Source organism: Etheostoma spectabile, chromosome 10, assembly GCF_008692095.1.
Source record: "Etheostoma spectabile isolate EspeVRDwgs_2016 chromosome 10, UIUC_Espe_1.0, whole genome shotgun sequence".
NCBI lineage: Eukaryota > Metazoa > Chordata > Actinopteri > Perciformes > Percidae > Etheostoma > Etheostoma spectabile.
This window is the reverse complement of record NC_045742.1, coordinates 9,069,871-9,083,398: the sequence shown is the minus strand read 5'-3', so window position 1 is coordinate 9,083,398 and position 13,528 is coordinate 9,069,871. Positions and strand designations below refer to the sequence as shown.

Below are 13,528 nucleotides of genomic sequence, written 5' to 3'. Positions count from 1 at the left end.
TCACTTTAGTAAAATTGACACATGTATTTGCCAACCAGCAAAGGTACAATTAAAGTAATAAAAAAAGACAAAATAGGACAAAAAGTGGTTCATGTTGGTACTTTGACCAACACTGGGTCATCGATATGATAATCCAAGTGTTTTGTTAGATCCTGAACAATGTTTGAGAACTGATTTTGCAAAATGCTTCATCTTTTTTTATAAATAGTCTTTTTTCTTCTTTTTTCATTGATAAATAATATATATATTTTTAATATCTAGGAGTCAATTGGGGGAGCAGGGACAGATAATCACCCATAGAGCCCTTCCTGAATCCATGGAAACTTTGAAAGTCTGAAGAATGTTCTTGCTGAACATATCTGGTATATCAATTTTGGCTAATGCATCCCATGAATATTGCTATGAATACATAATTTAGCATTAGGTACACATATGCAAAGTATTAAACATAGGAAATTATGGTCGGTTTCATTGATTTGTTCAGTGAATAAGCATGGCGCAAGACTAAACAAAGTAGGTTAATAGCTTAGATACAAATTTGTAATGTACATGGTTCAGCCAAGTCCATAGATCCAACCCAAAACTGAAGTGTTCTTTTTTGGGCATATAAATTTCAAAAAGCTGATAAATGACACCTATTCCCTTTAGATCCCCATATCGGCAACAGTTTTCACTCCTCACCCAGATTGAAGAAATTGCCCGCTGGCAATTATATAAGAGGATGTCCTACTATGCCTTTCAGTATTTGAAACAGTATCCAAGCATTATGTCAAGATCCACAATTTCAGGTACTTCTCATCTTGTAACGATGCCCCAAACGGATTCACTACCGCTCTCCCGGCAGCAGTGGGAAGTTCAGTAGTCTGATTTTCCAAAAAATACATTGTACTTTAGGCATTTCCACAATCCAGAATCTTTAATCTATAAAAGAAGTCACATCATTTTCATGTTAAAACGACGAGGACCTGCTTGTCCCTCTGCCGAGTCAACATTAGTGCCGTTGGACTTTGACCGAGGCACATATTCAACATCTATGTTGTTTTTATGTTTTCCTTTACCTCTGCTCCAAACGAAAAGGAGCAGGAAACAAAACAAGACCACCCCCAGGAATGTGAAACAACCCATAGCCGTTGACACTAAAATAGTCTTTAGGTCTAAACCAAGGGTCACACCGGCCGTCCCGTTAACAGTGGTATTGCTGGGATCTGTGTAGTACTGGGTCCTGTTAGCGTACAGCGATCCTAGACTTTTCACTGCCAATGAAGTCATCAGGGTGTCATTCCCAGCACTGTTGGAGGCAAGGCAAAGGTACACTCCGCTGTCTTGCACCGCTGCTGACTTGATCTCAAGTGTGCCATTGTTGTGGAGGGTAACTCTACCATGGCTCCTGCTTGTCAGAACTCGTCGACGTGGGGACAACCAGGACACAATGGGCCTTGGTGTCCCCTCAGCACTGCAGCGCAACACTGCCTGCTGGCCCTCATCCACAGTGATTGTTTGGGTTTTATTCTCATGGATTTTTGGCTTGGTACATGTTACGTAATAAGAGAGGAGAGTCTCTTCAAACTCCTTAAAAGGCCTGCCACGAATACCTTCAGGTGTGCTGCACTCCGGCTGCGAATCTCCAAAGAAGATGGAGTGCCTTCTCTGTAGGATCCACATGAGACGACAGTCGCACACCAAGGGGTTGTTGTCAATCAAAAGAACTTCTAGAGCCTCGGGAGACTGAAAAACACCTTTCTCCAGTGTATCCAGTCGGTTATGAGAGACATTGAGGACTTTGAGTCCCCGCAAGCCCTGAAAGGCATACGGTTCAATGGTGGTGAGCTGAGCTCCAACCAAATGGAGCTCTCGAAGCCGAACCAGTTCCATCAGCATCCCCCCTTCAATGTGCCTAATGCGGTTGAAAGAAAGGTTCAGGTGTGTCACATAGGGCAGATGCTTCAGGGCTTGGTAAGGGAAGGAGGACAAGTTGGTGTTTGTTATGAATAAAGCGGTCAGGTTGAGGCCATGCAGGGTATTGGGTGGCACATGGTCTAATGAAGGCCAATTATCAATTTCTAAAAGCCGCAGCCGGAACAGCTTTTTGAATGAGTACGGATGCAAAGTGCTGATGCTGAGGTATCTTAGATGGAGGCTGACCAGGTTATGCAAGTGGGAAAGGGCCTCAGTGGGTACAACTGTAAGGTTGCACCTTTCTAAGGTTAGCATCTCCAGGCTTAAAAGTCCACTGAATGCACGATGAGAAATGTAAACCAGATCATTGTCACCCACTTCCAAAAACTTTAGATTGTGCAAGTCCTGGAACATGTAATCCAGTAGAATGACGATTTTGTTGTCACTTATATCCAGTCGGGTAAGATTTGTTAAGCCTGTGAAGACACCCAGAGGAATGAGCTTGATACGATTGCTCTTGAGACTAAGTGAGTGCATGGTAAAAAGGGCGTTAAAAGCTCCAGGCTCAACATAACTAATAATATTTCCACTTAGGTCGAGTTCCTCAAGCCCAGGAAAGGCCAAAAAGTCATCAGGGTTGATCATTGTCAGCTTGTTCTTACTCAGATCCAGGATCCTTGTCTCGGTCGGGATGCCATCCGGGATGCTGGGCATGCGCTTGCGGTGACAGACGACCGCCTTGGTCTGCGCTGAACACTCGCAGCGTGAGGGACATCCCAGGGTGGAACCCACGAAGACAGCCACGAGGGCCAGTCCCAGAAATGGTGGCCAACATGAGATGACCGTGTGCAGCATGACTTTGCTCATACAGTCAACCATTCTGTCACGGTTCTGCAAGAAAAGAGGTAGAACACAAAGAGAGAAAGACATCAGTCAATCAGGATGGACCTTGTGGAGGCTGTGAATTAATTGATATTACTAATAATATGGCAGGACAGGTTTAGAGAATAATAAACAATAATAAACAGTGGCCTCAATTCTAAATATTTTTTAAAATCCAATTTAGAAACTAAGTCAAACAATGTGCAAGCAAATGGTGGCTGTACAAAATCAATTATTCTGGAAATTGTACCATATCCATTCAAACAAATCTAAGAAAGTAAGTCTGAAAGATATTGCAACTCAGTTATTTAAAACCAGGGTTTAACCAGGATCAATCAAGCACAACAAAAACCAGACATACAACTGTTTTCAAACAATTCCAATTCAAAACGTTTTTCTATTAAAATGCATCTCAACATGTATAACTGATACAGTATTTAGATGGGGATGCACTGCTTTTTAGTATTAATGTGTGTAATTGACCTATGTATTGTTTTTTTCTGTAAAATATGTATAGGTTTTCATGGCATCTGTGCATCAAGTGTTGACAGTTGCTGATATTTATTGATTATTAATTTTGTATGTGTTTACTTTCCCTTTCCTTCAGTTTGTTACTGTATGAAGCCTTATTGCTAGGCTGGCTCCTCCATTGCTGCTGACTTGTAAAACATTGCCAAATGTGAATTGGCCTATTTAACTGTTAAACAACTTTCTAATGCAGTTTATTGTTAGTGCAAAGCTAAAGTCCCATTCCCTGCTTTAAAAGCAGTACATTTCAACAACTAACAAAACACATATTGCCATCTTTCATTTTGTGAACCAATATTGGAAAATTTGCTTTTATATTTTTGTCTTCAAAGATTGCTGCATAAAGGCTAGGTCAATTTTCTTTAAAAGGTCTGACCAAATTATGTCGTTAAACATTTATCGATACATAGATGTACTCTATTGATCCGAAATTGGAAATTCTTGAAAGTACCAAAGTACCAAATCCTGTAACTGCTTTTATTAATAATTTTGTTGACTTGTTTGTATTAAGTTACAAAAGCAGAAATTAGGAATTATTTAGACTAAAATTAAAGGAATGAATGTTGATAGATAATCACAGACTGGAATATGTCAACTTTTACACAATACTATTTCAAAACCACTTCAATTTCTTTTCTTTAAATAAATATCAAATTGAATAAGACACCCCAAAATTAATGAAAGTAGAGATTTGTACTTGCCAAAGAGCGTTTTGTGGAATCAACCATGTTTTTTGGGCAATTACAATTGGGTAGTTAAAAAGAACATTGATATAGGAAAACGGGTCACTTTGACCCAAGGACAACCTGAGGGTTAAGGCAGTATAGTTTATTTACAGCTGCTTGTTTGCTCAAAATTAAACACTTATATTCAGCATAGTCAGTATTGACTATATATGCAATTAACACTCAGTCCTAGTATTCAGTGCAACAGTCAATACATTACCTTGTTTAATTCAGTGTTTAGTCAAACATTTCTAGGGACATATGGCTAACAAGGTTGTTAGACAGTGACTCAGACCCACCCACTCCCCACACAAACACACACACACACACCTCTGTAAGGATAGTTCTTGTGTCCCCTCCAACGTAATAACCACCTTACACACAGACACACAAAACTGCACATAATTGACCGCTGCCCTGGGCCAACTTCGGCAAATAAAATCTCAACTATCTGCTCATGTGCTGTGGATTTATGTGTGTGCATGTGTACCACTCACTGCTTGGCACATTGCATATTTTTCAATTTTCATATAATATCCCTAGTAATTTCATTTTGAACAAAACATTTTGTGTACTGTTTTTCACAGAATCGTAGTGGGCTGCTTGTGTCCTTCAAAAGGAAAGACAAAATATATAACAGAAAAACTTTTGATTTTATCATCAACAAATCCTTTTAGCAGCGTAGCTTGCATTTCTGTAAACATCTCTGATTAATATAATTAACTGGCACAATGTAGACAATGTGACATCAAGGTTAAAGCTGTTAAAGTAGTTTCTGTGGTAGCAGAAAGAACATATTCTACTGCCTAAGACAACCTTTTGTTGATTAATGTTCACCGATCAGATAGAAGAAGCAAAGACAGCCAGTATATCCCCAAAAATATCTCAGGAGACAATGATATATTACAGCCAGAAAAAAAGAAAAATCTCTCAAACAAGTCAGTTAATATTCACTTTACACATATTCAAGAGTTTCTGAACGTTGTCTGAAATAATTCCTTGAATACAATGAATATCAAAATATTGACCTAAGGGGGGAAATTGTTCTTTAATTGTTTTTCATATTATTTCCCCCAACATTTCCATTTTATCTCAATATTCCAGAAACTTCCAGTGACCAGTGAAATCCTGCAATGCATTGTGAGATAAGACTGCACAGTGAAGGTGTTTCTGTAATGTGGCCCCTGACCCACATTAGTGCAGGGTGGGATCCTGAGAGGGGGAGGGTAACAGCTAATGGTGTCTGACTCAGCATAAATCAGTGCTTAGGTCACCTGTACAATGCCATCATCCCGAGCATATGTACACAACTGGCCCAATTTGAATCTCTAACTTACGTAATACTCCAGACTATTAAAATAGGATTTGCTCCTCCATGATGGCAAAGATACGAAAACATATTTGTCTTAGCTCATTTTTAATACGCATACCGTTTTCTATCCAATCACAAACTCATTTCCATATGAATTGCTAAAAGCACGCAGGGCTCTTCCATCCCATGATGCCCTCTTTACTTTTGAACACAGCCCGAGGCTAACTAGTATGAGGATGAGCAGGGATGACGTCTATCTTTAGTGGCAAACCATTGCCCTGCATGCACTTAGTCATGATTTCACTCACAAAAAATGCATATATTACTTCATCTTGAGCCTCACTCCTATAAACTATGTATTCCAAACTATACTAATTGCAGGTATATTTTCTCCATCTTTTGTCAGAATAATGTAGCTTTGTGTAGCTCTGACCTCTGCACTCTTGACTTGGTGTCCAGGTGAGTGAGCGCTAGAGGGGATTTAGGAGACAGAAATGTAGAGGTGAGAGTGAAGCTACTGTATACAGGACAGGCGACTGATTCCCCAGCGTCACTGTTGAATTTCTGTCTCTGTATCTTTCTTTTTCACACAACCGCACCATGACTATTTCATTTTGCTTCTTTTTCATTTGTTCGGTGTGTCTATCTCCTCTAATTGATATGTACCTTTTTGGGTCACACATTCCTTAGATCATTGTTATTAACATATGTGTTTTGCTTTTTGTTATTTTACTTAGATGGTTTTACTGTTTTTTTTTGCAGAATGATGATGTATGAGCGGTGTTAAGGACAGAGTTTTAAAAAATATTAGTACACAACTTTGTTTAAAGGTGAGGTGGTGATAATAGCATGTGACACACAAGTGAATGTGATATTTAAAGGTTGAGTCAGTAACATTTTCATTTAAAAAGGTGGTAAATTACTGTGGTTATGACAGTACAGTTAGGAAACACAGTTAAGAAAACAGTAAATACTACAGTTGTCACTTGTAAAGGGCTTTTAATGACAAAAACAAAAATATGTGTTTAAGATCGATATTTTTATTTGAAAACACTAAAAACAACACTAAAAAAGTAAGACAATGCTGTCCACAAATATTGATCTTATGCTGAAAATTCCTGCAATCATGAAACAGTATACATTTCAAATGAAAAGCCTGATATTTCATTATTAAATTATGTCTTTTATAGGAAAAATCCACATTAAAGATCTCAAGTTTGAGTTCTCATCCTGCTGCATGCTTTTGCTTTGCTACATGTTTACTGTGTACATGCATTCATGAATACAGAAGAACAGTAATGCAACTGAATATAGAATACAGCCATGCCCTTAAGCATACTTTTCCCTGTAAGCTCCACTGAGTTACAGTAGCCAGAAACATGGCGCTTTTAATTGGAGCTAATTGAATCAAGCAATCATGGGTCAGTTCGCTCATCAGTGTCTCTCCCCCTGCCGGGGTGAATGGACACCTGCTATCCATGTTTGATTTCAAATTATTTACTAACTAATTAGCCCAATAGCTCCAATATCAACTGACTATAACTCAGCAAAATTAGAAATGAAATCCTATGGTACACCTCACTGTACAGGAGCTTGGCTTGTTAGACTGCAATGTGATCTTGGGAACAGAGGGTTTACTCTGACTTAATTTGATCTGATGCAAACATATTGAGTGTGTATTGTAAGAACAGTTTACATGCATTTTACTTGTTATTCTAAGAACTTTTTAAAAATTGTGTGTTTTGAGTTTATTTGACTGCTGTAGGAGCATAAAACCTGCATTAAAGGATTATATACTTTGAACAAGTGAAAACGCAAAATTCTAAGTTGTCATCATACAATTTTTATGCAATGGCATTGACACTGTTGGTTACTGGTCAAGTTTGTTACCACTACATTCTGTTTTCACTTAGTCTCTTAAGCCATAATCCTGACAAACTATTGGTTGTAAACATTTTGCTTTGGCTTTCAACTGAAGGGTAAGTTTGTACACCCTGAAAGCTCACGAGGCACTTCTTATTTTTCCGAAGTAGTTTGAGGATTTAGATAACAACTTGGCCTCTGTGCAATCAACCAATAAAAAAAAGCCACTTGTGAAATTGGCCTGCCTCTATCTCCTCTGGAAAGGTTTTCAGAGTGTGTTTGATGTGGCCCCCAGGCACTGATCATTGCACATAATGTGATTCCTCTTCACACAGAAAAGCCTCCCTGCGTTTAGGGTGGATGGTCGGAGACAGTTGCTTTCTTTACCAGGCAATTATCAAAACCCCCTAAAAAGCATAATCAAAGCGTCAAATTTTGATATTTTGACTTGGAAGACGGCTCTGGAGGAAGAGCCATTTTGAAAGGCAGGAAACAAGCAATAATGAAAACCACATTATGTGTAATCCTGTAGGGAAAGAATGTGCTGCATAATGGGTGCAGCAGTTATACAGCAAGCTCTCTTGTACATTAGCATCTGACATGGCTGTCCCTCTCAATGGGTCCAACTCATTGTAATGTAATTGGCTGTAATAACAAATGAATAAGAAAGGTAACTCTTTCAGAAAGTGCCGAAAAGGAAGGTTAATAAAAAAAAACTTCATACACTCATACGATATTCCTAAAACCCATTCAAGTTGGAGAAAAAAAAAACATTTCATCACTTTGACATATGCACAGACTTCTGTATGTTAAGTGTAATAAGGACACAGTATATAATTACAGTTCTTGCGGTCAAGAGATGGTTAATTTTTGCTTTCTGAAAACAGCAGAGGACATGCAAAAGCAATGTTTGATGTCTTAATTTCCCAGATAACTACAAAATAACAGTGCATCCTCATAAGGGTCATTGTAAGGGAAAGTTATTAAATCATCATTTTATTTTAATGAGGCTTATATCTTATAATGATGACACCCTGAAGGAAATATGTTATTAACTTGCAAGTTAGTTCACCGTCAGAGTGTGCAATTAACCCACCTTTTCTAAAGAGCATCGGCGAGTAATCAAATGGGATCATAATAAGAGGGAATAGAGTGCGATGCATTTGCCTTATCCATTATTTAAAGGATCTTTGTAAAGGGCAGTGAGGCTTTGAGGTGAGCCTGCCAAGATGCAAAATAACACTGTAGTTCTTGGATAAACCACTGTCAATCTGACTTCTCATGCAACAGAATGCCTCATCAGGATGTGACCTGGATACAATAACACAACTCAGCCTCCATCCATTTTAGAGCAATATATATACTTATAATAGTTAAAGCTGTAGACTAAGAAACACAAAAGAACAACAGCAGCCCCCCAAGTGATTCTTCAAAAACACATATGGCAGTGAAAAATCAAATTAGCAGTTCTGTTTCCATAAATTGCATCCAGTGTGGCACGCACACACTTTCACTCACACTCTGTCTCACACACACACACACACACACACACACACACACACACACACACACACACACACTCTCTCTCACACACACACACACACACACAGCAAAGGCAACTTGATCATAGTCACATGATCGAGGGTTTTGGACCCTAGAGCCCTTAACAGTGAGGATCAAGAGCCTTGGGGCAATAATAGGCATCTGTGCACAAATTGCCCTTCTGCATGGCTTGCAGAGTGAAGTCAAGGCTCAATTAATCCGTGCTAATTAGAGATAAACTTGGTAGATTGACTCAGTTGCTCTTTTCTGTGTCTGATAACCTCTTGGTTTGGGAGAGAGTCAAAACAGACGCATAAAACAGTCAGATCTTGATTCATCCCACAAGAAAAGCCTCTGAGAGCAGAGAGTTAATCCTATGTTTAATAGCTATTAAAATTTCTGAACTGTGGAGACAAGAAGGCGCTTGTAAAAAAAAAAAGGGTAACAAAATTGGTAATTAAATGTATGAGGACAAACACAACAGTGACTAAAGGAGAGGACTTTATAAGGTCTGGGAAAGAGAGCGTTGTCATTTCATTACATTTACAAAATGATGAAAAGTGAAAAAGAAAAATATCAACCAATTTCTCAGTTCATTAGAGAGCAATGTGTTACAGTACGTAGTAAGAGTTTTATTTTGGTGTATTTTTCTAAGATAAAATGACACCCACTCTCCACTACTATTAGACTCATACAATATAAACATTAAACATTATATTGATATTGCAGTGATGTTACTGACTTAAGAAGGTTAGACTGGTTTCCAGTGAGAAGTCTTTTTCCCTCACTATGACTGGGGCAGATACTTGATGACACATTAACAAGGGCAAATAGTCTAAACAGGTGTGAATAGCTGGCCCAACGGATATATTACTCAAGTGTTTTCTAAAAGATGTGGAACATTGGACTGCTTCTTATCTGATAGAAGAGAGACTGCCAACAACTCATTTGTATTACCATTTAACTGATCCCATGTTACATTTTTCTTGGTATCTGCCAAATATGTGTTTTTACATTAAAAACATTATAAACTAAACATTACAGTATTACTGATGATGACCCATCTTGAACTCATAAATGTATATCAATATGATGATTGATATGGGGCGACTAGCTACCTCTTGCCTATCAAATATTACGGACAGAACCATTAGCTCATGGGTAGCTAGCAGAACAATATTATAGTCAGAGGTAATTTGATTTAAACCCCTTTCGTCACAATGGTTAGCCCACAAATTCTGTTTCACTTAAAATCAAGGAAACTTAAGATGCTCTAACTGAAATTTTCAGTAACTTTAATAACCAAATTTAAGGGATCAACTCAAAAATGTTTCCTTATAATATACTTAAAAAATGAATATTGCCTGACAGATGGTTATCAGATGTTTTAAGTCGGTTTATCGGTACAGGCCTCACAAAGCCAGCATTGAATTGGGTCTGTAAGCTGTGCTGATGAAGTTAAATTCTACTTTACAATAATTTATTGATATCATATAGATTCACATATATACCTCAGATCTTTCTACAGAGCCACCTCCATCATAGGTAAAATGACATTTAGCTGATAAACATCTCTGTTGTATTAAATACCAAGAACTTAATAATATTCAACTTCAGTACGAACAGCGAAATCCCCACACTCATTAATCATGGCACTACCCAGCGGTATTCTTAGAGGAGATGATGAAAACAGACTTTTACCATCAGCACCCAGACCACCACTTAGATTAAAAATGTATGCTACATACTGTATGTGCTGTATAACACATACTCTGTCATACCAACACTAAATATAACATGTACAGTAGTTCAGTAGGCTACTCTATCTACAAAAATCAATAACTTCATCGGAAACCATAATTCCAGTCATACCAGCATTACGCCGTAATTTATATGGATAAGTGCAAGCATATTATTGATTAGTTATAATGACAACTGAAGCTACTAGGACAGCACTCCAATTTGATAGTTTATTGCCACACAACAGACATTTCACCACACGCAGAGGAAGGGCGCTACCCGAAACATCCATTGTGTGGCACTTCAACTATCACATTGGAGTGCTGTCCTAATAGCATTTAGTAAAAGTATTTACTTTTAGGATGCAGCACCCAGCCTTAAAGGTTTCTAAGTATCTACAAGAATTAAGCACATCCAGCCCTATTTTTTATAAGTTATTATAACAAAAAAACAATGATAAGGACTTAACTACAGTAAGATATATAGTATGTACAATGGTACAATTGTATAACTAACACAGTGTGATTCAGGTTTGACATTTTTCATTTCACATTTCAGGCAGTGCTACAGTGATAAGTCAGTGATGCCTAGAGGGATTTTCTTTTTTCCACCTGCTGCCTCCACAGAGAGATTACCCCACAACAGCACCCCTGAATCTGCGAGGGATGCTGTGTTTTGCTCATGGGTACAACCAGTAGTGTGTGTACACATATTCCAACAAAGAGACTTGAACCTGGGCGCTGCAGGTGTTAAAGAACTGCTCCCTAAATCATGGCAGTCTGCTGCTAGAAACAAGTAAAAAAAGGATAAGCGTCAGACAGGCACCGAAGAACATAGCCCATTTAGTGTCCCTTCATTACTCTTCTTTTTACTTGAATGACTTCATCATAAACTTGAAAAACCAGGAACTGCCTCAATTTTTTGACACCGATCTCTTATAGTTTTACTGACCTAGACTGTATTCATATTCAGCCTCACGTCTAAAGAGCATTTTTAAAAGGGTAAGCAGAACCTCGGGTAAATTTCTTCTTTCTCTGCCTTTTAATAAAAAAAAACCTTGTGAGATAAATTGTGTGGACTGATTAAAATGCATCTGCAGCAGCCGTTAACACATTGTGTGGGCTCCTGAGAGCCCTTGTGAATTTGCTTCTTGTCCCCCCCACCGTTCTACGTCTGGAGCGCCTACATTAGGTCTGAGTGGTACTATGACTCAACCACAGGGACAGTTAAAGTTGGTTGGCAGACCCTTTACCCCTCCACCCACACAGCTTATTCTGGCCTATATTCACATCTAAACAATTCCATAAAAAAATAAACATACCATATAGCACACACAGGCTGAGAGAAATACCAGAGAGCCGCATGGTAAAAATAGAAGGCAACCATATCAACAATCAGCCATAATAAAGGAAGACATGTTCTGCTGACTGCATAAATGCCTGTAGCAAAAAAAATCGGAAAACAATTATTACTGCAGCATGATGAAAGCATCATCCTATTGCCAAAAGTGCATCAGCTTAGACTAAGTACTGTGCTGAGAGGATGCTTTTCAGTTTACATTAGACACTGCAAGCATCTCATATTCATACAGATACAAGATGGGTCCATATTCACATAGAGCTTGATATTGTAACATTTTGCACACGGTTTAAGAATGTATGTCTTGTCATTTTGTGCATCATTCTGCACACACTATCTTCAGTACACCCGCGGGAAACCACTAGGGAAGGATTGCATGCCCAACATAACAATGCGGATACAACTGTAAACATATTGTTTTTTGTAAGTTACAGAAATTACTCACAACGTTGGCTAAAAGGAAAACATGCAGCTCCAACATACCCATGCATTTACATAATGTCCCAACAGTGTTTCAGTATACTACAAATATCTGCATGACATCTCTCCCTCTCTTCCTCTGAGTCCAGATGGATTCACCACTTCTAGTTTTAAATCTCATTCTCGTGTGCTATTATGTTCTACGCGTGTGGCGCACGGTCCCTCTGTGTCTCCCTCTTTTTGTCTCTTCCCCTCTCTCCCTCCTCTTTGATTTTCTTTCTCTGCACCCAATCAAGAGATCTGGCCTCTGACCTTCCAGCTCAATGCCATTAAACTCCTTTCAATTCTGCACCTTTTCACGCCTCAGAAAAGACAATGTAGCCTTATGTAGTCCTTAATACCAGCCCTTGATATCTGCTTGTCTATATTATTATCTCTCTTATAGTCTGTGATGAGAGAAAAAAAGAATATTGGGCTTTCAAAATGTGTATGATTATTTCACTTTACACTGGCATTTCAAACCCAGTCAGGGTAAAGGTGTGTTGGAATCAGTGTATTGGTTTCTTTTGTATGCCCTAGATTACCCCTTAGTGGTGATTGTACAAAGCTGCACCAAAGAGGAAGTGTGCTAACAGTTAATAACAGGAAGTAGTGTTTGTTTGTACTATTTTTGTGTTCTTTTTTGCAGTTTTCAAATTAAATGTTTTACTTCATTAAATCCTGCCAAACACAACAACCTGCCTGTTATTCTACTAGAGAAATACTATAAATATAGTTTTAATCCTTTTACCATCTTCACATTCTATGCTCTATGTTCTTAGTTTAATGTGGTTATTTTTATGTTTGCACCATAGAGTAACACTTTTAATTTCGTTGTAGGTACTTACAATGACAATTAAGTCAATTCTGACACTGACTGCTATGCTGGAAAATATAATGTTAAGCTAGCTGTATAGCTGAAGAATACTTTGCCTGCAACATCTTTTAGTGAGGACAGCATAAATGCATATGTATTACACTCTACACCCAAATCAAGTTTTTATATAAACAAAACAAAAACACCATCACCAGAGGTTGGTATAAACATGTAGGCAGCACGGTGGCTAAGTGGTTAGCACTTCTGCCTCACAGCAAGAAGGTTCTTGGTTTGAATCCAGGTCGTTCTGGGCCTTTCTGTGTGGAGTTTGCATGTTCTCCCCGTGTTTGCGTGGGTTTCCTCCGGGTGCTCCAGTTTCCTCCCACCATAAAAGACATGCATCCT

At 38.5% G+C, this 13,528-nt stretch overlaps 1 protein-coding gene across 2 annotated transcripts in view; it reads right to left on the bottom strand.

Annotated features, from left to right (window-relative positions):
- Window positions 1-600: 600 nt before the first annotated feature.
- lingo2 (leucine rich repeat and Ig domain containing 2) overlaps window positions 601-13,528 on the bottom strand; it is a 265,572-nt gene continuing 252,644 nt past the window's right edge. For both annotated transcript variants that reach the window (XM_032527565.1, XM_032527564.1), the window contains one exon: window positions 601-2,787. In XM_032527565.1, coding sequence (XP_032383456.1) covers window positions 934-2,775 — 1,842 coding nt within the window. In that variant the 5' untranslated portion in view covers window positions 2,776-2,787 and the 3' untranslated portion in view covers window positions 601-933. The remainder of the gene's footprint in view (window positions 2,788-13,528) is intronic.